At 62.7% G+C, this 22246-nt stretch overlaps 2 protein-coding genes across 2 annotated transcripts; both read left to right on the top strand.

The window, feature by feature from the left end:
* The first annotated feature begins 986 nt into the window (after window positions 1-986).
* THBS3 (thrombospondin 3) lies at window positions 987-11977 on the top strand. The gene is made up of 23 exons (XM_062016077.1): window positions 987-1057; window positions 2049-2255; window positions 2401-2657; window positions 2747-2849; window positions 3069-3095; window positions 5243-5325; window positions 5402-5453; window positions 5545-5693; window positions 5824-5964; window positions 6630-6707; window positions 6778-6930; window positions 7049-7159; window positions 7248-7355; window positions 7563-7722; window positions 7825-7943; window positions 8102-8154; window positions 8318-8511; window positions 8593-8771; window positions 8883-8931; window positions 9057-9253; window positions 9366-9538; window positions 11316-11455; window positions 11656-11977. Exons 2-23 carry the CDS (start codon window positions 2063-2065, stop codon window positions 11712-11714), a joined length of 2778 nt encoding a protein of 925 aa, XP_061872061.1. The 5' UTR covers window positions 987-1057; window positions 2049-2062; the 3' UTR covers window positions 11715-11977.
* Window positions 11978-14347: 2370 nt separating this feature from the next.
* Window positions 14348-22127, top strand: MUC1 (mucin 1, cell surface associated). The gene is made up of 7 exons (XM_062016221.1): window positions 14348-14473; window positions 15214-15824; window positions 16675-16748; window positions 16844-16986; window positions 17304-17422; window positions 18178-18324; window positions 20575-22127. Exons 1-7 carry the CDS (start codon window positions 14431-14433, stop codon window positions 20650-20652), a joined length of 1215 nt encoding a protein of 404 aa, XP_061872205.1. The 5' UTR covers window positions 14348-14430; the 3' UTR covers window positions 20653-22127.
* The last annotated feature ends 119 nt before the right edge of the window (window positions 22128-22246 follow it).

Genomic DNA, 22246 nt, shown 5'->3' with positions numbered 1-22246 from the left:
CACGTTTCCATGGAAAACAAACGCCGTTGGCAGCGGCGGGAGGGGAAAGTCCCCCCCACGCGTGTCTGTGTGTGCGTGTGTCCCCCGCCCCGCCCCGCGTTCCCCTCCGCCCCCGTTCCTCGGGCCCGTTGTTATGGAGCCGCGGCAAACAGGAGTAAACACTCCGGGGCCGCCCGCCCGCCTTGGCCGGTGCTCAGCGGGAGCGGCCCGAGCATCCCCCCGGCTGACCCGGCCCGACCCGGGCTGTGGATCCCCCCTGTCCCGGGACACCGAACGGCTGCCGTCACCCCCAAACGCCGTGGGAATGTGTGTGCGGGGGGGTGCTCCCGCGGCTCCCCCTGCGGGAGGAGGGGGAAGGAGAGCCCGGGATGAGCTCATGATGCTGCTCCGGGGCTTGGGCAAGGTCCCGGCGCTGAGCTCTCTCCAGGACGGTTGGCTCCGCTCGTTGCTCTCCCGTCCGCCCCCGGGGGCTCCACCGGCCCCGCTCGGGGCTGACACCTCGGTTGGGGAAGTTGCGGGGTGGGGGGAACCCCGCACCCTTCGGTTGTGGGTGCTGGAGCTCCCGGAGCTCCGGGGCTGGGATGCTCCGGTGCTGCTGGGGCTGCTCCGGCGTGCAAGAAGGCAGCCCCAGACTGCCTGACCTCCCGGTGAACCGGCGCCTGCCACGCTCAATTGCCGTGTGCGGGAGCTGCTCCAGGCTCGGGCAACGCGGGGACGACGGGGAGAAGGGGATGGGGGTGGCACGATGGGCTCCCGCAACCCCCGGCCCCGCTGCCCCGCGCTCTACCGGCGGGGATGCCATCGGGCTGCCGCCGCCGCCGCCGGGCAGCCGCCGGGGTCCCGGGATGCGCGCCCGTGATTGACGGCTCTTTGTTTCCTCCTCGCCGGCAGCTCCGGCCCCTCCCCGCTCTCAGCACCCCGCCCCGCCGCGCTCCGCTCCGCACCGGCGGTACCGGCAGCATGGGGGCACCGGGGGCCGCGGGGGGCCCGGGGCTCGGAGCGCTCCTGGCGCTGCTTCTGCTGAGCGCTGCCGGTGCCGTTCGACCGGCGTTGCACGGTAAGGCTGCTGCCGGGACGGGGCGAGGCGAGGCGGACGGGGGGCTGGATGCCAGCCGGGGGGTGATGACTGGACACCCCCGACCCTCACCGGGATGCTCCCCCCGGCCCCGCTCTCCGTCCCGGGGCCGCTGACAGCGGCTCTGCTCGCCCTGGGAGGTCCGGTAACCGTGCTGCGGGCGGCGGGGGGACAGAGGGACATTGATCCCTGGAGCCCCAGGGCCGGCTGTTTCTGGGAGAGGCAGCTCGGGGCAGGGAGCCGCCGGTCCTGATGCCGGCTGGGGGCGGCGGGAGGGGCTCGCTGGGGGCTGCCGGGGTCCCGGTGCACGGCTGGGGCTCGCCCTGGCAACGGGGCTCGTCCCGGTCTGCCCGGTGCGGTTGCACGGAGCAGGCGGGCATCCATGTGGCACCGGGGCTGGGCATTCCGTGCCTCCCCGGAGCATCTCGGGCCGGTGCTGGGAGTTGGACCGTTCCTCCTGGAGCTCCGGGTCCCGCCGCTCCTCTGCTCGGTGCCGTCCGTTGGGGCCGGTCCCGGGTGTGTGTGTGTGTGTGTGTGTGTGTGGGGAGTGTTCGCGCTGCACCCGCAGCTCCCCGCATCGTCATCCCGCGGGGTAGCCCCGGTCCTGCCCATCCTGGCTGCGGGGGGCAGCTCCGGGGGCAGCTCCGGGGGCAGCTCGACTTGCGGGCCCCCGGTCCCTCCGGTGACGGGGGCTCGGCGGGTCCCTCCCGGTGATGCAGCCGCGGAGCTGCCGGTCCTGGAGCGCCACCGCGTGGGACCGGGGCTGGGCGGGGTCCGGAGCCTTCGGGGCTTCCCCAGTTCCTCCCCCCCTCCCCATCCCAAGCTCCCTGTGGTCCAGGGACACCTCCCCTCGCTCTATCCCCTCGCTCTGGCCGCTCTTGCAGCGGGCGGGGCTGTTGTGCTCAGCATCGGGTATCACCGCGATACTGAGGCCACCGGGCAGGATGTGACCCCTACACTCGGCTCCCCGTAGTCATCGACCTGCTGATGGTGAGTGAGGCCAGGCAGATGGCCAGCGTGGCTCACAAGATCCGGATGGAGCTGCTGACAGTCAACGACGTTTATCTCCTCGCTACCTTCCGCCTGCCCCCCAAGCAGGGGGGGACCCTTTTTGGCCTCTACTCCAAGAAAGACAACACCAAGTGGTTGGAAGTGTCCGTGGTGGGCAAAATCAACAAAGGTGAGCTGCCAACCCTGAGCTCCTGTTGTCCCAGGATGGCTCCCAGGACCTCCCCACTCTGCTCCCAGCTGGTGCTGGGTGAGGATGGGAGGGAGGGGGCGGGGGGATGAAGAGCTGATGGCTCTTTCTCCTCCTCTCCCTCAAGTCCTGGTGAGGTACCTGAGGGAAGACAACAAGCTGCACTCGGTGAACCTGCAGCACGCTCCTGTGGCCGATGGGCAGAGCCACAGCATCATCGTGCGCCTGAGCGGGCTGCGTGGGGACATGCTGAGCGTGGAGCTCTACGTGGACTGTAAGCAGACAGATTCCAGCGTGGGGCTGCCTGAGCTCTCTGAAATCCCCCTGGCAGAGGTGGAATCCATCGAGGTGCGAACTGGGCAAAAGGCTTATCAGAGGATGCAGGTTTGTGGCAGGAGCCCCCTTCCTGTGGCTTCAGGGATAAGCAGCCAAGACCCTTTCTGTGACTGGTTTTGTGTCCCCTTGGATATCAGGGACTGGTGGAGTCAATGAAGCTGATCCTGGGAGGGTCCATGAGCCGTGTTGGGGCTCTCAGTGAGTGCCCTTTCCAAGGAGATGAGTCCATCCACAGCGCAGGTAATGGCACAGTCTGTGCCCTGCATGGAGCCAGGGCTTCACCCATACACCCTGTGGCACGTGGAGCTGGGAGGTGCCAACAGCCTCCCAGAGGGATGCTGCTCCTGCTTCTCCTGGGCCAAGTTGTCCCCACAAAGGTGGGAGCTCCTGCACTGTGCCAGGTGGCTCTGCTGGGCTTTGATGGCAGCACTTGGTAACATGTCACCTCTCTCCTTGCAGTGACAAGCGTGTTGGCATCCATCCTGGGTAAGTGTCTGCTCCATCTCCCCCTCTCCTGGGTGTGAGGCTGATGTGGCAGCATTTGGGGCTGGAAGATGGGGCAGGGAGATGATGTGCTACAGGGGAAGGGATCCTGTGCAGAGCAAGGAGGAGGATGTTGGTTGTCTCATCATCCTGGTTTGGTGTTGAGGGGCAGAGCAGTCCCAGCCCACAGCCCAGAGGGGTTACATCCATCCTGGGTAAGTGTCTGCTCTGCCTCCCCCTCTCCTGGGTGTGAGGCTGATGTGGCAGCATTTGGGGCTGGAAGATGGGGCAGGGAGATGATGTGCTACAGGGGAAGGGATCCTGTGCAGAGCAAGGAGGAGGATGTTGGTTGTCTCATCATCCTGGTTTGGTGTTGAGGGGCAGAGCAGTCCCAGCCCACAGCCCAGAGGGGTTACATCCATCCTGGGTGTCTGCTCCATCTCCCCCTCTCCTGGGTGTGAGGCTGATGTGGCAGCATTTGAGGCTGGAAGATGGGGCAGGGAGAGGATGTACCACAGGGAAAAGGATCCTGTGCAGAGCAGGGAGGAGGATGTTGGTTGTCTCATCATCCTCCTGGATTGGTGCTGAGGGGCAGAGCAGTCCCAGCCCACAGCCCAGAGGGGTTACATCCATCCTGGGTGTCTGCTCTGCCTCCACTTCTCCTGGGTGTGAGGCTGATGTGGCAGCATTTGGGGCTGGAAGATGGGGCAGGGAGATGATGTGCTACAGGGGAAGGGATCCTGTGCAGAACAAGGAGGAGGATGTTGGTTGTCTCATCATCCTGGTTTGGTGTTGAGGGGCAGAGCAGTCCCAGCCCACAGCCCAGAGGGGTTACATCCATCCTGGGTGTCTGCTCCATCTCCCCCTCTCCTGGGTGTGAGGCTGATGTGGCAGCATTTGGGGCTGGAAGATGGGGCAGGGAGATGATGTGCTACAGGGAAAAGGATCCTGTGCAGAGCAGGGAGGAGGATGTTGGTTGTCTCATCATCCTCCTGGATTGGTGCTGAGGGGCAGAGAAGTCCCAGCTCACAGCCCAGAGGGGTTACATCCATCCTGGGTGTCTGCTCTGCCTCCACTTCTCCTGGGTGTGAGGCTGATGTGGCAGCATTTGAGGCTGGAAGATGGGGCAGGGAGAGGATGTACCACAGGGAAAAGGATCCTGTGCAGAGCAGGGAGGAGGATGTTGGTTGTCTCATCATCCTCCTGGATTGGTGCTGAGGGGCAGAGCAGTCCCAGCCCACAGCCCAGAGGGGTTACATCCATCCTGGGTGTCTGCTCTGCCTCCACTTCTCCTGGGTGTGAGGCTGATGTGGCAGCATTTGGGGCTGGAAGATGGGGCAGGGAGAGGATGTAGCACAGGGGAAGGGATCCTGTGCAGAGCAGGGAGGAGGAGGATGGGCTGTTTGTTGTCTCATCATCCTCCTGGATTGGTGCTGAGGGCCAGAGCAGTCCCAGCCCCCAGCCCAGAGGGGTTACATCCATCCTGGGTGTCTGCTCCATCTCCCCCTCTCCTGGGTGTGAGGCTGATGTGGCAGCATTTGGGGCTGGAAGATGGGGCAGGGAGAGGATGTGCTACAGGGAAAAGGATCCTGTGCAGAGCAGGGAGGAGGATGTTGGTTGTCTCATCATCCTCCTGGATTGGTGCTGAGGGGCAGAGAAGTCCCAGCTCACAGCCCAGAGGGGTTACATCCATCCTGGGTGTCTGCTCTGCCTCCACTTCTCCTGGGTGTGAGGCTGATGTGGCAGCATTTGGGGCTGGAAGATGGGGCAGGGAGAGGATGTGCTACAGGGAAAAGGATCCTGTGCAGAGCAGGGAGGAGGATGTTGGTTGTCTCATCATCCTCCTGGATTGGTGCTGAGGGGCAGAGAAGTCCCAGCCCACAGCCCAGAGGGGTTACATCCATCCTGGGTGTCTGCTCTGCCTCCACTTCTCCTGGGTGTGAGGCTGATGTGGCAGCATTTGGGGCTGGAAGATGGGGCAGGGAGAGGATGTACCACAGGGAAAGGGATCCTGTGCAGAGCAAGGAGGAGGATGTTGGTTGTCTCATCATCCTCCTGGATTGGTGCTGAGGGGCAGAACAGTCCCAGCCCACAGCCCAGAGGGGTTACATCCATCCTGGGGCTGACCTGCTCCCTCCTACTCGTGGCAGGAGAACAGACCAAGGCGCTGGTCACACAACTGACCCTCTTCAACCGGATCCTGACCGAGCTGAGGGAAGACATTAGGGACCAGGTGAGCTGAGCTGGCATGGGCTGGATTTCCCAAGGGCATGATGCCACCCCCTTTGCTCACCCCCTGCTCCTCACAGGTGAAGGAGATGTCTCTGATCCGCAACACCATCATGGAGTGCCAGGTCTGCGGTGAGTGCCAGCCAAGCTCTGCTCCCACCTCAGGGAGGTGCAACGGGGTTGTCCCTGTGTCACCCAACCCAACCCTCCCTCACATCCTCAGGTTTCCATGAGCACAGATCTCGTTGCAACCCCAACCCCTGCTTCAGTGGTGTGGACTGCATGGAGACATATGAGTACCCTGGGTACCGCTGCGGGCCGTGCCCACCGGGGCTGGAGGGCAACGGCACCCACTGTGCCGACATCGAGGAGGTGGGCAAGCTCTTGGCATGGGCTGGTAGCCACAGCAATGTGACTACACAATGCTCATCCTCTCTGCTGCATCTTTGAGGTGTGGGTGCTATGCCCAAGGGTGAAATGTGTCTCTCTCCCCATGCCACAGTGTGCTCATGCCAACCCTTGCTTCCCTGGCTCCAAGTGCATCAACACGGTGCCTGGCTTTCGCTGTGAGCCCTGTCCCCGTGGCTACAAGGGCAACATCGTCTCTGGGGTTGGGGTGGACTATGCAAAGGCCAGCAAGCAGGTGAGTGTGGTGCTGTGGGACTCAGCACCATGCCTGTGGTGGAGGATGCTGTACATGCCAGAGATGGGCAGCTCTCCTGGGATAGGAAATGGGCAGAGCTGCCATCAGGGAAAGGCTGCAGGTGATACAGGAGGCAGCAGCGTGCCCAGGGGGGTGAGAAGGCCAAGGGCAGCCTGGCTGGGCTCAGCAGCAGCAGGGCAGGGATTGTCCCCTGTGCTGGGCCCTGGGGAGGCTGCAGCTCCAGGGCTGTGTCAGTGCTGGGCCCCTCACTCACTGCCACAGGGACACTGAGGGGCTGCAGAAGAGGAGGCTGAGGGGAGCCAGCAGCACTCTGTGACACTCCCTGACAGGAGGATGGAGTGAGACAGGGGTTGAGCTCTGCTTGGGACAAGAGGAAAGGGGCTGGAGTTGCCCCAGGGGAGGCTGAGGTTGGAGCTGAGGCAGAACTGTTTCCCTGAGAGGGGTGTGAGCCCTGTGCCAGGCTGCCCAGGGAGCTGGGGCAGTGCCCAGCCCTGGAGGGATCCCAAAGCCGTGGGGCTGAGCTGCTGAGGGCTGTGGGTCAGTGCTGGGCTGGGCAGGGTGAGGCCAGGGCTTGAATTTGTGCTGCCTTTCAAGCTCTTTCCCAACCCAAATGGTTCCATGAGCTTGTCCCCCACTCCTCACAGATTTGCACAGACATTGATGAGTGCAACGATGGGAACAACGGGGGCTGTGACCCCAACTCCATCTGCACCAACACACTGGTGAGCAGAGCTACCCCCTGTCCCAGACCTCTCTGCTCCCCTCATCCTGCCTCTAACCTTTCTCTCCCAGGGCTCCTACAAATGTGGTCCCTGCAAGTCAGGCTTTGTGGGGAATCAAACATCTGGCTGCATCCCCCTGAAGTCCTGCAGCACTCCCACCTCCAACCCCTGTGACATCAACGGCTTCTGCCTGTTCGAGAAGAACGGGGAGGTTGCCTGTGCAGTGAGTAGGGGATGGAGGCAGGAGGAAGAAGGGGGCATGGAGGGTATCAGCACAGCTAACAATGGGTCCTACCAGGGCCATTCCCTGCTTCCTAGCCCCTGGTTTCATCTTTCATCAGTGCAACGTGGGCTGGGCTGGCAATGGGAATGTGTGTGGGCAAGACACAGACCTCGATGGTTACCCAGATGAGCCCTTGCCTTGCATCGACAATAACAAGCACTGCAAGCAGGTGAGAAACCCAGAGAGGGCAGATTGGGGTTTGAGCAGAGCTCAGGGCTGAGTTTAAGCCTTTTTCTCCTCCCTCTCTGTGCCTGAAGGACAACTGTCGCCTGACACCCAATTCAGGGCAGGAGGATGCTGACAACGACGGCATCGGGGACCAGTGCGACGATGATGCTGATGGGGATGGCATCAAGAACGTGGAGGTGGCTGTGCTGGGAGGGCAGGATGTGCCTGGAGTTTTTGGGGGGCCAGGCTGGGCAAAGGGCTTCTCCCTTTGGGGTTGTGCTGATTCCCTCATGGTGCTTCTCCTGAGGATCAGCAGCTCCCGTGGCTCAGCATCCTCGTGTGGGACTGGAGCTTCTTGGCTGGTAGGCACTGCAGTGTGGGTGTCCCTGTTGTCTTCCTCACAGGATAACTGCAGGCTCTTCCCCAACAAGGACCAGCAGAACTCAGACACTGACTCCTTTGGGGATGCCTGTGACAACTGTCCCAACGTCCCCAATAACGACCAGAGGGACACAGACAGCAACGGGGAGGGAGATGCATGTGACAATGACATCGATGGGGATGGTGAGTGGCTTTGGGGGCTGCTCACAGAGCAGGGATGTTGTCATGCCAAACTGAGGGGTGAAAGGGGATGAGGGAACATCCACCCAAGTACTGTCCTTGTAGGGATTCCCAACATGCTGGATAACTGCCCCAAGGTGCCCAACCCTCTCCAGACAGACCGGGATGAGGATGGTGTCGGGGACGCTTGTGATAGTTGCCCTGAGATGAGCAACCCCACTCAGGTATGGCCAGGGCCAGGCTGGGGTGAGGAACCCAAGGGACCAGTGTGGTGGGGAGGGGGGCAAAGTGTGTGTGTGTGTGTGGGGTGGGGTCTTCTTGCAGCATAGCCAAGCCTCCTTACCTTTGGAGCCCACTGAACTAGGGCTCTGGTCTCCTCCAGACAGATATGGACAGCGACCTGGTAGGAGACATCTGTGACACCAACGAGGACAGGTGGGGACCACACTGCTGCAGGGTCACCTCCTCCATCCTGTCCCATCCTATCCCTGGGGACAGAGCTGGGGATCTCTGCTTGGGAGAGGAGCCAACAAGGTCTTGAAAGGTCAGCAAAGGTGTTGGGATGTGATGCTGTTCTCACCTCTCTTCTCACCACCAGCGATGGGGACGGGCATCAGGACACGAAGGACAATTGTGCTGAGATCCCCAACAGCTCCCAACTGGACTCAGACAACGATGGGCTGGGAGATGACTGTGACAACGATGATGACAACGATGGCATCCCTGACTACATGGCACCAGGCCCAGACAACTGTCGCCTCATCCCCAACCCCAACCAGAAGGATTCGGATGGTGAGCGAGACAAAAGGAGGCAAAGAAGCAAAGCCATGGGAAACTCAACCCAGTTGTAACTGGGCTATGATGATTCCTCAGGGAATGGGGTGGGTGATGTGTGTGAGGAAGACTTTGACAACGACACGGTGGTGGATGAGCTGGACGTGTGCCCTGAGAGCGCCGAGGTGACGCTCACCGACTTCCGCGCCTACCAAACCGTCATCCTGGACCCCGAGGGCGATGCCCAGATCGACCCCAACTGGGTTGTCCTCAACCAGGTGTGGATGCTGCCCACTGGGTTGGGGATGGGAGAGGAGAAGGGAAGGGGAGGAAGAGCTAAAAGGGCTTGAAGGGGTTGTCCCTCACCCAGTTTTGTGCTACTCATGTAGGGGATGGAGATTGTGCAGACCATGAACAGTGACCCTGGCTTGGCTGTTGGTAAGAGATGCCCTGGCAGCCTCATGGGGCAACCACTCCACCCCCTTCTCTTTGCCCTACAGAGGGGTGAAGGTTGAGCTGGCTGCAAGGGCAGAAGGCTCCTTGCAGCCTTTGCCTGCCTCTAGGCTACACAGCTTTCAATGGGGTGGACTTTGAGGGCACCTTCCACGTCAACACCGTCACCGACGATGACTACGCCGGCTTCATCTTCAGCTACCAGGACAGTGCCAGCTTCTATGTGGTCATGTGGAAGCAAACAGAGCAAACCTACTGGCAGGCCACTCCTTTCCGTGCTGTGGCTGAACCAGGGCTGCAGCTTAAGGTGGGTTATTGATCATCCCCCAAGGGTCAAGCTCATCTCAATGGTTTCCCTCCATCTCAACCATCTCAATGGTTTCCATCCTTGACATTCCCCTTTGTGCCACCCCTTCCAGGCAGTGAAATCCTCCACAGGTCCTGGGGAGCACCTCAGGAATGCCCTGTGGCACACTGGCCACACACCTGACCACGTGAGGCTGCTGTGGAAGGACCCACGGAACGTGGGCTGGAGGGACAAGACGTCCTACCGCTGGCAGCTGGCACACAGGCCCCAGGTGGGCTACATCAGGTGAGTGGGGGGCAGTGTGGGGTGGGCATCAGGGACAGGGTGGGCTCTGCTCGTGGTGTAGGGTGCTGGTGGGTTGGGTGGGATTCAGCTTTGGTGGGGTCAGAGCAGTGGGGAGGGGTTTTGCCTCTGTGGGAGCACAACAGGGAGGGGTTCTGCCCTGTGGGAGTACACCAGTGGGGGGATGCTGCCCCATGGGGAGGGGTCCTGCCCCATGGGAGGGGATGCCAGCTGTGGGGAGGGGTCCTGGCCCATGGGAGCACAGAAGGGAGGGGTCCTGCCCCATGGGAGCACACCAGTGGGGGGATGCTGCCCTGTGGGGAGGGGTCCTGCCCTGTGGGAGTACAACAGGGAAGGGATGCCAGCCGTGAGGAGGGGTCCTGACCCATGGGAGCACATCAGTGGGGGGATGCTGCCCCATGGGGAGGGGTCCTGCCCCATGGGAGGGGATGCCAGCTGTGGGGAGGGGTCCTGGCCCATGGGAGCACAGAAGGGAGGGGTCCTGCCCCATGGGAGCACACCAGTGGGGGGATGCTACCCCATGAGGAGGGGTCCTGCCCCATGGGAGCACATCAGTGGGGGGATGCTGCCCCATGAGGAGGGGTCCTGGCCCATGGGAGCACAGAAGAGAGGGGTTCTGCCCTGTGGGAGCACACCAGGGAGGGGATGCCAGCTGTGGGGAGGGGTCCAGTGGTGGATGCCAGCTGTGGGGAGGGGTCCTGCCCCATGGGAGCACACCAGTGGGGGGATGCTGCCCTGTGGGGAGGGGTCCTGCCCTGTGGGAGTACAACAGGGAAGGGATGCCAGCCGTGAGGAGGGGTCCTGACCCATGGGAGCACATCAGTGGGGGGATGCTGCCCCATGGGGAGGGGTCCTGCCCCATGGGAGGGGATGCCAGCTGTGGGGAGGGGTCCAGTGGGGGATGCCAGCTGTGGGGAGGGGTCCTGCCCCATGGGAGCACACCAGTGGGGGGATGCTGCCCTGTGGGGAGGGGTCCTGCCCTGTGGGAGTACAACAGGGAAGGGATGCCAGCTGTGGGGAGGGGTCCTGCCCCATGGGAGCACAGAAGAGAGGGGTCCTGCCCTGTGGGGGCATACCAGGGAGGGGATGCTGCCCCTTGGGGAGGGGTCCTGCCCCATGGGAGCACACCAGTGGGGGGGTACTGCCCTCTGGAGAGGGGTCCTGCCCCATGGGAGCACATCAGGGGGGGGATGCTGCCCCGTGGGAGCACATCAGGGGGGGATGCTGCCCCATGGGGAGGGGTCCTGGCCCACGGGAGCACACCAGGGGGGGGATGCTGCCCCGTGGGGAGGGGTCCTGCCCCATGGGAGCACACCAGTGGGGGATGCTGCCCCGTGGGGAGGGGTCCCCTCCTCTTTGGGCCGCGGGACCGTTTCCCCTTTAAGGATCCCGCCGGGGCGGCCGCCGCGGGGGGGTTTTCGGGCCGTGCCCATCGCCCCGTCCGCCCCGCCGGGCCCCCGCGGCCATTGTCCCGTCTCCATGGCGACCCCGCCGGCGCCTTTCACATGCAAAGAGCCCGACAAAAGCGGCGGGGCCGGGCCGGGGGCGGTGCGGGGGGCTCCGGGAGTTGATGGAAGGTGGGATGGGGGGGGGGGGGGTGACCCATCCCGGTGCCCCCATTCCCGTGGGATACCCCGACCCCCACCCCGGCTGTGAGGATGCCCGGTGGGTACCAGGGTGGGGGGGTCGGTCCCGGTGGGACCCCCCCCATCCTCTTTCACCCCTTTCCCCGTTGCTCCCCCCCCCTTTCCCCGCGCAGGGTGCGGTTGTACGAGGGTCCGCGGTTGGTGGCTGACTCCGGGGTGATCATCGACACCACCATGCGAGGGGGGAGGTTGGGGGTCTTCTGCTTCTCCCAGGAGAACATCATCTGGTCCAACCTCATGTACCGCTGCAACGGTGAGAAGCGGGACCGCCCCCCGCCCCCTCCCGCATCCCCCCGGGGCTGGGACCTCACGGAGCATCCCTGCTGCGGGGGTCGGTCCCTCGGTGCGGGGTCACTCCCGCAGGACCGGGACTGGCCCCTCCCCAGCTCCTGAGGGGTGTCCCGTGTCCCCCTTTCCCTGTGTCCCCCCAAATCTCCCCCCACCCCCCCGCAGACACGATCCCCGCCGACTTCGAGCCTTTCCGCCGGTTCCTGCTGGAAGGACGAGAGTGAACGGCCACGGAGCGATGGGATCCCCCCTCTCTCCCCAGCCGGTGGCATCCAGGGGAGCTCCGGGCCCCGCAGCCCCCTCCCACCACCCCCCCCGGGACCCCGCTCCCGGCCCCCCGCGGACTTTGCATTGCCGGTACCGGGAGCGGGGCCCGGTGGGTGTCGGGGCTGCATCCCCCCAACCCTCCCGGTGGCTGCCTCCCTTTTCCATCCCCCCCTCTCCCTTTTTACACCCCACTCCCACCCACCCCCCGCCTCCTCCCGCCCCTCCCGGAGTCCGGCCATAAAGTTCTGAGTGTTTTCTACCCCGCGCAGCCGGTTCCTCGCAGGTCCCGGTGCCTTGAGAAGACACCGACCCCCTTCCCCCTCCTTTCCCTCCATCCCCCTCCTCGCCCCCTCCTCTTGTCTCCATCCCTCGCCGTTCTCCCGGTGCTCGTTGCGGGGGGATGTGCGGGGCGGTGCGGGGCGGGAGCATCCCGGTACCCATTTACCCCGACGAAGATCCCGTTGCGGCGGGAGGCCGGGACGAGTGCAATATTGGTGGGTGAGAACACAACACTGCACCGCATCCCGTCCCTCCCGCAGCTCCGGAGGGGGACGGAGCCGCCGCCGCCGCCGCCGCCGCTCGGGCCGCTCCGTGGGAACTGCGCGGAGCGCGTCGAGCCCCGGCGGCACTGCCCGGTCGCCATGGTAACGGATGGCCCGGCAACGCGGCGGAATGTGACCCCCCCTTTTTCCTCTATCCCCCCCCCCCCCTAAAAACATCCACCCCGGGAGCGAGCACCGGCACCGACTCCCTCCCCCCCCCCCATCCCCACCCGCCCCGAGGCAACGACAATGGGCGCGGTGGGTCCGCCCCCCCCCTCCCCTCCCCGCCTCTTCCCTCTATTAAAAGGGCAACGCGGCGGGATTTGCCTCTCCCGGTGCCGCTCCCGGTGCCGCTCCCGGTGCCGCTCCCGGTGCCGGTGCGTGGGCGAGCTCGCGTCCCGCGTGGCCGCAGCGGGAGCGGCTGCTGCGTGGGGTGTGAGGTCGGTGAGGGGTAGCTCGGTTGGCCCCGTCCTTTAAAGAGGATGAACGGCTGGATGGGACCCGTGGAGAGGGGAGGGAGGGGGGACGGCAGTGAATCCCGCACCCATCCCACTCGTGACGCGGGATGGATTCACCTCGTGCCCGGCAGAAGGCGCCGGAACTCCAGCGCTGGACTGGGATGGACTGGGTTGGGCTGGGATGGGGAAAGGGGTTGGGGCTGTGGGAATGAGGCTCCCCAGGACCCTCCCGGAGCTTGCTCAGCCCCGCGGACACGCGTGGGTGCGGGTTATGGCCGTGTCCCCCCCGCTCAGCCCAGCGCTGCTGCTGGGGGTTGCTGGTTTGTGAGCTCAGGAGCCTCGGGACCAGACTCTGTGTGATCTTCGTGGTCTTGTCCCGCCCCCATTCCACCCCCCCACCCCTCACCCCACCCCCACGCAGCGTGGCCTCTGCTTTTTGGCTGAGGGGACACTGCAGAGCCCACGAGAGCTTTGCTGGATGGGAGTGGAACTGCATCCCCGGGGTTGGCATGAAGAGCAGAGGCTGGTGGCTGGGTGGGTGATGGGGGTCAGGGAGCTCCTGTCTGCCCCCAGCTCTCTGCCCACCTTCCCCATGCTTGGCACCACACCTGTGGACCCCACTGGGGAACTGGGTGAGGCTGGGTCCCATCCCACTCGTGCCCATCACACCCAGCACTTCCCCCTCCCCTTTGCACCAGTGCCTCTGAATTCCCCTGGCACAGCCAGGATCCAGTTTGGATCCAACACTGGGTTGGGCAGGATGCTGGGCATGGAGGAGAGGGGCCCTGCCAACCTCTCCCCCCACGAGCTGGGGCCCTTTGGAGAGGCTGCTGTGGCACAGCTATGCCAGGAGCACGTGTCCCCAGGGAGGACAGAGGCTCTGTGCCCCAGCATGGGTGGCACATGGCACCTCTGGGCAGGGGTATCAGCATGTGGCTTGGTGCTGGGCATCACCCTGGGGTAGGGGCTGTGTCCTGGGGTGGGAAAAGGGTCTTGTGCTGCTGGGACACACTTTTTCCCATGGTGGGGGGTGGGAACTGGGTGCTAGTGGGGAGGTTACTGGGAGGTACTGGGGCCCTGGGGCCTCATCTACGTCAGTGTTTCGGGGAGGGGGGGGTCAGGGGTGTTTATTTGAGCACAGGGTGAGGCAGTGTCCGGCTGCTAATGATTAACCCTGGGCTGAACCACAGGCTGAGGCCTCCCCCCAGCCCTGCACGAGGGGCTGTGGGCTTCTGTGTCCCCCTCCTTGTGCTCCCCACCACATCTTGGGGGGCTGTGACTCAGCCCATGGGACCAGGTAGATGCTGCCCCTCACCCCAGCCCCAGCATAGCCTGGCACTGCCTTGTGGCACTGCCAGCAGGGGGGGGGGGGGGGTATGTGTGTGTCCCCAAATTAAGGGGCTGGGAGGGGGGGGAGAATGTCCCAGGGGCCCCATCTTCAAGGCAGCACCCACATGCCCTGTGCCAAGCAAGGTGGAGGGACCACCCTCCCCTCCTTCTCCTCCCTGGGGCCATGGGGTGGGGCTTCACCTGCTCCAGGTGCTCTATAAAGCTCCAGCCACCAGTGAGCTGCCAGTTCCTCATACTGGGAGAGGGAGAGAAACTGCCACAGAGCTCTGGGAGACACTGAGACCCCCCCAGCACACACAGAGACCCTCCCCAGGACGAGCCCTATGGAGTTCACTGCCCTTCTGCTCCTGCTGGTGCTGGGCACAGGTGAGAGGCTGTCCCAGCTGGGTTGGGACTGGGATAACTGGGGAGGGAATGGGGCAGTGGGACAGGACAGAGGGGGAGGTTGCTGGGCTGCTTGGTGAGTGGGGACACCAGAACCAGTAGCTCTTGGCACTGGAGAGGGCACAGACTTCACCATGTGCCCTGGTTGAGCCCCAAGGCTTGTTGGCCCTGACCTGGGTGGGGGGAACTTAGTCCTTGGCACCTCTTTGCCATGTCCAAAAAGGATCAGGCAGCTGGGTTGTGCCAAGCCCAGCCAGGCTGTGCCCAGAGCTCTCAGGTTGGTACTGCAGCTGTGTCTCCAGGACCCCAGGCTCTCCTCCCAGTGCCACCAGCTCTTGCAGCACCCACTGGGAACTGCCTGCACTGGCCACCAGGCAGACCAAGGGGTGTCCAGGGGGATGCAGGGGGGAATCTCACCCTCCCAACCCAGCCCCAAGCAGCAAGGGAGGTTTTATTGGGGTGAGGGGACTGTGCTTGAGCCCCCTCAGTGTGGTGGGGTCACCCCAAGATGTGCTGGTGCCAGCCTGCCCAGATCCTCAGCAGTGCCACATGTGCTCAGCCAGCTGTGGGGTGCTGCTGAAGGTCCTGTGTGTGTGTCTGCTGGAGCTTGGGGTGCTTCTGGGCACCTCATGACCCAGGGGAGAGTCCAGTTGTGTTGTCCCAAACCTTCCCAAAGAGCTGCTGCTGCAGTGCCAGCTGCCAACTCCTGGGCTTCCCTCTAGGAACAAGTGCCCAGTTCACCACAGAGACCACCACCACAGAGACCACCACCACAGAGACAACCACCACTGAGACCACCACCACCACCACTGAGTCCACCACTGAGTCCACCACTGAGTCCACCACCACCCCCACAACCGTCACCCTCGTGACCTCCAGAAACAAAACAGGCAACGGGACCCAAAACACCTCCCACCCCTTGGTGTTCCCCACCATGGGCAACAGCACCAACCCACCTGGCAATGGCACAGCCAAGAGCACTGTGGTGCCTGTTCTCATCAGCACTGGCCCCTCCCACCCCAACACCAGCACCACCAGCAACTCCACAGCTCCCACCACCGTCCCCACCACCAACACCGATGGCAACAGGACCTCTCAGCTCAAGCCTACAAGGGAAACCTCTGGCACAGCCCCTGGGCAGCCTGCCACAGCTGTGCCAGGCAGCAGTGGCAGTGCCAACCCCAGCAAAGCTGCTTCTCTGGTGCCCACAGCTGTCCAGCTCCTCCTCCCTGTCCCTCTCTCCTTTCGTATCCTCAACAGGAGCTTCAACGAGAGCCTGAGGGATCCCACGTCCAGGGACTACAAGAGCCTCAGCTACACCGTCCTGACCATGGTGAGTGGCAGCTGTGCCCAGGGCTGAGGCAAGAAGGGAAGGAGCTGCCTCTCATTTGGGGTTCTCTTGGAGCTGCCTCTCATTTGGGGTTCCTCATGGAGCTGCCTCTTGAGGTTCCCCATGGAGCTGCCTCTTGTTTGAGGTTCTCCATGGAGGTGTCTCTCATTTGGGGTTCCTCATGGAGCTGCCTCTCATTTGGGGTTCCCCATGGAGCTGCCTCTTGAGGTTCCCCATGGAGGTGTCTCTTGAGGTTCCCCATGGAGCTGCCTCAGTTGGGGTTCTCTTGGAGCTGCCTCTCATTTGGGGTTCCTCATAGAGCTGCCTCTTGAGGTTCTCCATGGAGCTGCCTCTCATTTGGGATTCTCCATGGAGGTGTCTCTCATTTGGGATTCTCTTGGAGCTGCCTCTTGAGATTCCCCATGGAGGTGTCTCTTGTTTGAGGTTCCTCATGGAGCTGCCTCTCAGTTGGGGTTCTCTTGGAGCTGCCTCTCAGTTGGGGTTCTCTTGGAGCTGCCTCTCCTTTAGGGTTCCCCATGGAGCTGCCTCTTGTTTGAGGTTCTCCATGGAGGTGTCTCTCATTTGGGGTTCCCCATGGAGCTGCCTCTTGTTTGAGGTTCCCCATGGAGCTGCCTCTCATTTGGGGTTCTCCATGGAGCTGCCTCTCATTTAGGGTTCCTCATGGAGCTGCCTCTTGAGGTTCCTCATGGAGCTGCCTCTTGCTTGAGATTCCCTGAGCATCTCCCCTGCCCAAAGATTGTTGGTAGCCCTGCTTGCTGCTGGGAGGGGATGGTGGGGTGCTGCTGGGAGGGGATGGTGGGGTGCTGCTGGTCACCCCAATGCTTTGTTCCAGTTCAAACACGTCTTTGGCTGCTCGAGCTGCGTGGGAAGGGAAACCTACAAGGGCTGCAGCGAGCTGCATTTCAGGTGAGAGGGGACAGTGGTGGCTGCAGGGACCTGCTGTGTCCTCCCTGTGTGCTGAGAGCACTTGCTGATGGCTGTGTCCTCCTCTCCTTGGGCAGCCAAGGCTCAGTGCAGGTCCAATCCACCCTGGTGTTTGGCCCTGGCAATGACACAGTCACTGGGGCCACGGCTGAGCAGCAGCTGAGGAGCAAACTGAGCCCCGAGGGCTTCATCGAGGGTCTGCAGCTGGAGAGCATCTGGAGTGAGTGGGAGCCTTGGGGAGGAGGGGGGAGGGTGGATGGAGCCCCACAGGGCTGATTTTTGGGGGGATTATGGAATCATTTGGCTTGGAAAAGAGTTGGAAGGGCATTAAATCCAACCCCTGGCCTCATCCTGCCCTGACCCACAGCCCTCAGCACCTCAGCTCCAGGGCTTTGGGATCCCTCCAGGGCTGGGCACTGCCCCAGCTCCCTGGGCAGCCTGGCACAGGGCTCACACCCCTCTCAGGAAAACAGTTCTGCCTCAGCTCCAGCCTCAACCTCCCCTGGGGCACAGCCTCAGCTCTGATCCCTCTTTCAGGTCCCATGGAGGTGACACCACTGGTGACATCAGCATCTGTGGTCCCAGACTGGGCCATTGCTCTGCTGGTCCTGGTCTGCATCCTGCTGCTGATGAGCATCCTCACCTGCCTGCTCATGGTGAGTCCTCATCCCCATCCCCACCCTCCCCTGTCTTCTACTGGTGGCTTCTCCATCCCCATCCCCATCCCCACCTGTCTTCTGATGGTGAATCCTCCATCCCCATTCCATTCTGCCTTCTGTTGGTGGGTTCTTCATCCCCATCCCCATCCTCACCTGTCTTCTGATGATGAATCCTCCATCTCCATCCTTTCCTATCTTCTGATGATGGGTTTCTCATCCCCATCCCCATCCTCAACCCCATCCCCACCTGCCTTCTGCTGGTGGTTTCCTCATCTCCATCTCTTCCTATCTTCTGATGATGGGTTTCCCATCCCCATCCCCATCCCCATCCCCATCCCCATCCCCATCCCCATCCCCATCCCCACCCCCACCTGTCTTCTGATGATGAATCCCCATCCCCATCCCTCACCTGCCTTCTGGTGGCTTCCTCCTCTCCATCCCCATCCTCTCCTGTCTTCTGATGATGAGTTTCTCATTCCCATCCCCACCTGCCCTCTGCTGGGGGCTTCCTCATCCCAATCCCCATCCCCATCCTCACTTGTCTTCTGATGATGGGTTTCCCATCCCCATCCCCATCCCCATCCCCATCCCCATCCCCATCCCCATCCCCATCCCTCACCTGCCTTCTGCTGGTGGTTTCCTCCTCTCCATCCCCATCCTCTCCTGTCTTCTGATGCTGGGTTTCTCATCCCCATCCCCACCTGCCCTCTGATGCTGTGTCCCTTCACCCCTCCTTTCCCTTTCCCCTCCAGACCACCTGCACATGCCACAGGAAGAGCAGAGGGAAGCTGGATCTGCTCAGCACCAAGAGTTCCCATCACCCCATGGCTGAGTACCCACCCTACCAGAGCCACGGGAGCTACGAGCCCCCCACCAGCAAACCCAACCCCTACAGCCAGGTGAGAGCCCAGTGCCACCAGTGCTGGGGCTACTGGTCACTGTGGTGGCACCAGTTCTGGGGTTACTGGTCACTGTGGGACTGGGGTAGTGCAAATCCAACCCCTACAGGCAAGTGAGAGCCCAGTGCCACTAGTTCTGGGGCTACTGGTCACTGTGGGGCTGGGATGGTGCAAACCCAACCCCTAGAGCCAGGTGAGAGCCCAGTGCCACCAGTTCTGGGGCTACTGGTCACTGTGGGGCTGGGATGGTGCAAACCCAACCCCTAGAGCCAGGTGAGAGCCCAGTGCCACCAGTTCTGGGGTTACTGGTCACTGTGGGGCTGGGATGGTGCAAACTCAACCCCTACAGCCAGGTGAGAGCCCAGTGCCACCAGTTCTGGGGTTACTGGTCACTGTGGTGGCACCAGTTCTGGGGTTACTGGTCACTGTGGGGCTGGGATGGTGCAAACCCAACCCCTAGAGCCAGCTGAGAGCCCAGTGCCACCAGTGCTGGGGCTACTGGTCACTGTGATGGCACCAGTCCTGGGGCTACTGGTCACTGTGGGGCTGGGATGGTGCAAACCCAACCCCTACAGCCAGGTGAAAGCCCAGTGCCACCAGTTCTGGGGCTACTGGTCACTGTGGGGCTGGGGTAGTGCAAACCCAACCCCTACAGCCAGGTGAAAGCCCAGTGCCACCAGTTCTGGGGCTACTGGTCACTGTGGGGCTGGGGTAGTGCAAACCCAACCCCTACAGCCAGGTGAGAGCCCAGTGCCACCAGTTCTGGGGCTACTGGTCACTGTGATGCCACCAGTCCTGGGGCTACTGGTCACTGTGGGGCTGGGGTGCTGCAGAAGGTGGGTTTAGGCTGAAGGCAGGTTGCTGGGCAGGTCCTTTGAGCCCTGGGTTAATGTCTAACAGAGCTGCTGGGGCAGGGACAGGGCTGGCTCTGGGATCCCACAGCCCCACCAGTCCCTGACTGGGAGGTGAGTGTCACTTTCACGCCTGGATGGAGCCAGTGGCCAGTAGCTGCCAGGCCCAGCCCAGCTCCAGGGAGCTCCCCATGACCTTGGCTGCCTTTTCCCCCTGGGGCACCCCATATCCCACCCCAACATCTCTGGGGCACCCCATATCCCACCCCAACATCTCTGGGGCACCCCATATCTCACTCCAGAATCTCTGGGGCACCCCATATCCCAGCCCAGCATCTGTGGGCACCCCATATCCCACCCCAGAGTCTCTCTTCACCTTATATCCCACCCCAGAGTCTCTGGGCACCCCATATCCCATCCCAGTATCTCTCCAATCACCCCATACCACCCCCTCCAGTATCTCTGGGCACCCCATAACCTCCCCAATATCTCTTTTCACCCCATATCCCACTCCAGGGGCTCTCTGGGCACCCCATACCCCACTCCAGCATCTCAGGGTACCCCATATCTCACTCCAGGGGCTCAGAGCACCCCATATCCCACCCCAATACCTCTCTTCACCCCATATCCCATCCCAGCATCTCAGGGCACCCCATATCTCACTCCAGGGGCTCTGGGACCCCCATATCCCACCCCAATACCTCTCTTCACCCCATATCCCACTCCAGGGGCTCTCAGGGCACCCCATATCCCACCCCAGCACCTCAGGGCACCCCATATCCCACCACAGAGTCTCTGGGAACCCCATAACCCACTCCAGGAGCTCAGAGCACCCCATATCCCACCCCAATACCTCTCTTCACCCCATATCCCACCCCAGCATCTCAGGGCACCCCATAACCCACTCCAGGAGCTCTGGACACCCCAAACCCCACCCCAGCTCCTCTAAACCCAACCTGTGTGTGTGTGTACCCCCCTCCACAGGGCACAGCTCCCCCCAGCCACGTGAGGGGGGTTTTGGGGGGTGGAGGGGGAGCAGGGATGACCCCACTACCCTGAGCTCCCCCCTCCATGCCAGTGCTGTGGGTGAGGGGCTGTGCCCAGCTGCCAGGCTCCATGGGAGCAGCTCACCCTGCTCAAATACCAGGGGCCTGGGTAAATATTTACCTTTGCAGCTGGGGGAAGGTTTATCAAGGAGGAGAGCAGCAGAGTCAGAGGCAGCTCAGCACCTCCCCTGGCTGTGGCACACGAGTGGGAGGGGAAGGGATTGGAAGCTGCAGGGTGCCAGGGGCTGAGCTTGTGAGAAGGGGAAGGAGGAGGGGGCTGAAAGGGCTCTGACCACCCCCCTCCATCACCTTTCTCACTCTCACCCCCCCTTTCCCCCCTCTTTTCCCCCCAGGTGGCCGGCAGCAGCAGCGCAGGGACCCCGGGTACCTTCACCTACACCAACCCCACTCCCCCCTCTGACAACCTCTGAGGGGAGGAGGGGGTCACCCCAACCCCTCCACACCCTCCCCTCCCCTTCCATCCCCTTCCCCCAGCCCCATTCCCACTGCCAGGGGGGGCAGCACCAGCCTCAGCTGCTGCTCAGCACCTCGGCATGAGCAGGATGCTGCTGGAGCAGCCTCTGGTTTAGGGGGGCACAGAGGGTCTGACACAGCTCCTGGCCTCGGGGGAGGGGGGTTGAGTTGATTCCAGACCCCTCCTGCTTCGTGGGTGGGGGTCTGGGCTTGTTTCACCTCTGTTCTGCTCCATGGGAAGGGCTTTGGGATGATTCCAGCCCCCCTCCTGCTCTGTGGGTGGGGGGCTGGGCTGATTCCACCTCCTCCTGCCCCATGGGAAGAGATTTGGGATGATTCCACCTCCTCCTGCCCCATGGGAAGAGATTTGGGATGATTCCACCTCCTCCTGCCCCATGGGAAGAGATTTGGGATGATTCCACCTCCTCCTGCCCCATGGGAAGAGATTTGGGATGATTCCACCCCCCCTATTGCTTTGTGGATGGGGGTCTGGGCTTATTCCATCCCCTCCTGCTCCATGGGTGGGGGGTTGGGCTTATCCCACCCCCCTATTGCTTTGTGAGTGGGGGTCTGAGCTTGTCCCACTCCCCTTCTCCACCACAGGAAGGTGTTTGGGCTGATTCCACCTCTTCTCCTTCTCCATGAGTGGGGGTCTGGGCTTATTCCACCCCATCCTGCTCCATGGGAAGGGATTTGGGGCAGATTCCACCTACTAATGCTCCATGGAAAGGGATTTGGGGCTGATTCCACCCCATCCTGCACCATGGGAAGGGCTTTGGGATGATTCCACCCCCCTCCTGCTCCATGGGTGGGGGTCTGGGCTTATCCCACCCCCCTATTGCTTTGTGGATGGGGGTCTGGGCTGATTCCACCTCCTCCTGCTCCATGGGAAGGGTTTGGGGCTGATTCCACCCCCTCCTGCACCACCAGCAGGGATTTGGGACTGATTCCCCCTCCTCCTGCCCCATGGGTGAGGGACTGGGCTTATTCCACCCCCTCCTGCTCCATGGGAAGGGCTCTGGGCTTGTCCCACTCCCCTATTGCTCCATGGAAAGGAGTTTGGGGCTGATTCCACCCCCTCCTGCACCACCAGCAGGGGTTTGGGCTGATTCCACCTCCTCCTGCACCATGGAAAGGGATTTGGGGCTGATTCCACCCCCTCCTGCACCACCAGCAGGGGTTTGGGCTGATTCCACCTCCTCCTGCACCATGGAAAGGGATTTGGGGCTGATTCCACCCCCTCCTGCCCCATGGGTGAGGCTCTGACCTTGTCCCACCCCTCCTCCTCCTCCATAGCGGGGACATCGATGCTCATCCCGCTCCCTCAGGGCTCCCGTTGCTCTCTCCTCTCCATTCTTCCCTCTCCCCTCGGGCTCGGGCTGGACCAGCCTCTATTTATCACCTTTCCCAATAAAGCGATGGGTGCAGCCGGCTGCCGCCTCCTTTCCCCCTCTGGCTGGGTGGGAGCAAGGGGGAGGCTCTCAGGAGCTCCTGGGGTACCCTGGAGCATCCCCCCCAAGCACCCCAAGGAGGGAAGGATGGCAGCTCCCT

This window comes from Colius striatus, chromosome 29 (assembly GCF_028858725.1).
Source record: "Colius striatus isolate bColStr4 chromosome 29, bColStr4.1.hap1, whole genome shotgun sequence".
Taxonomy (NCBI): domain Eukaryota; kingdom Metazoa; phylum Chordata; class Aves; order Coliiformes; family Coliidae; genus Colius; species Colius striatus.
The sequence above is the reverse complement of the archived record's forward strand: the minus strand, read 5'-3'. Positions and strand labels throughout refer to the sequence as shown.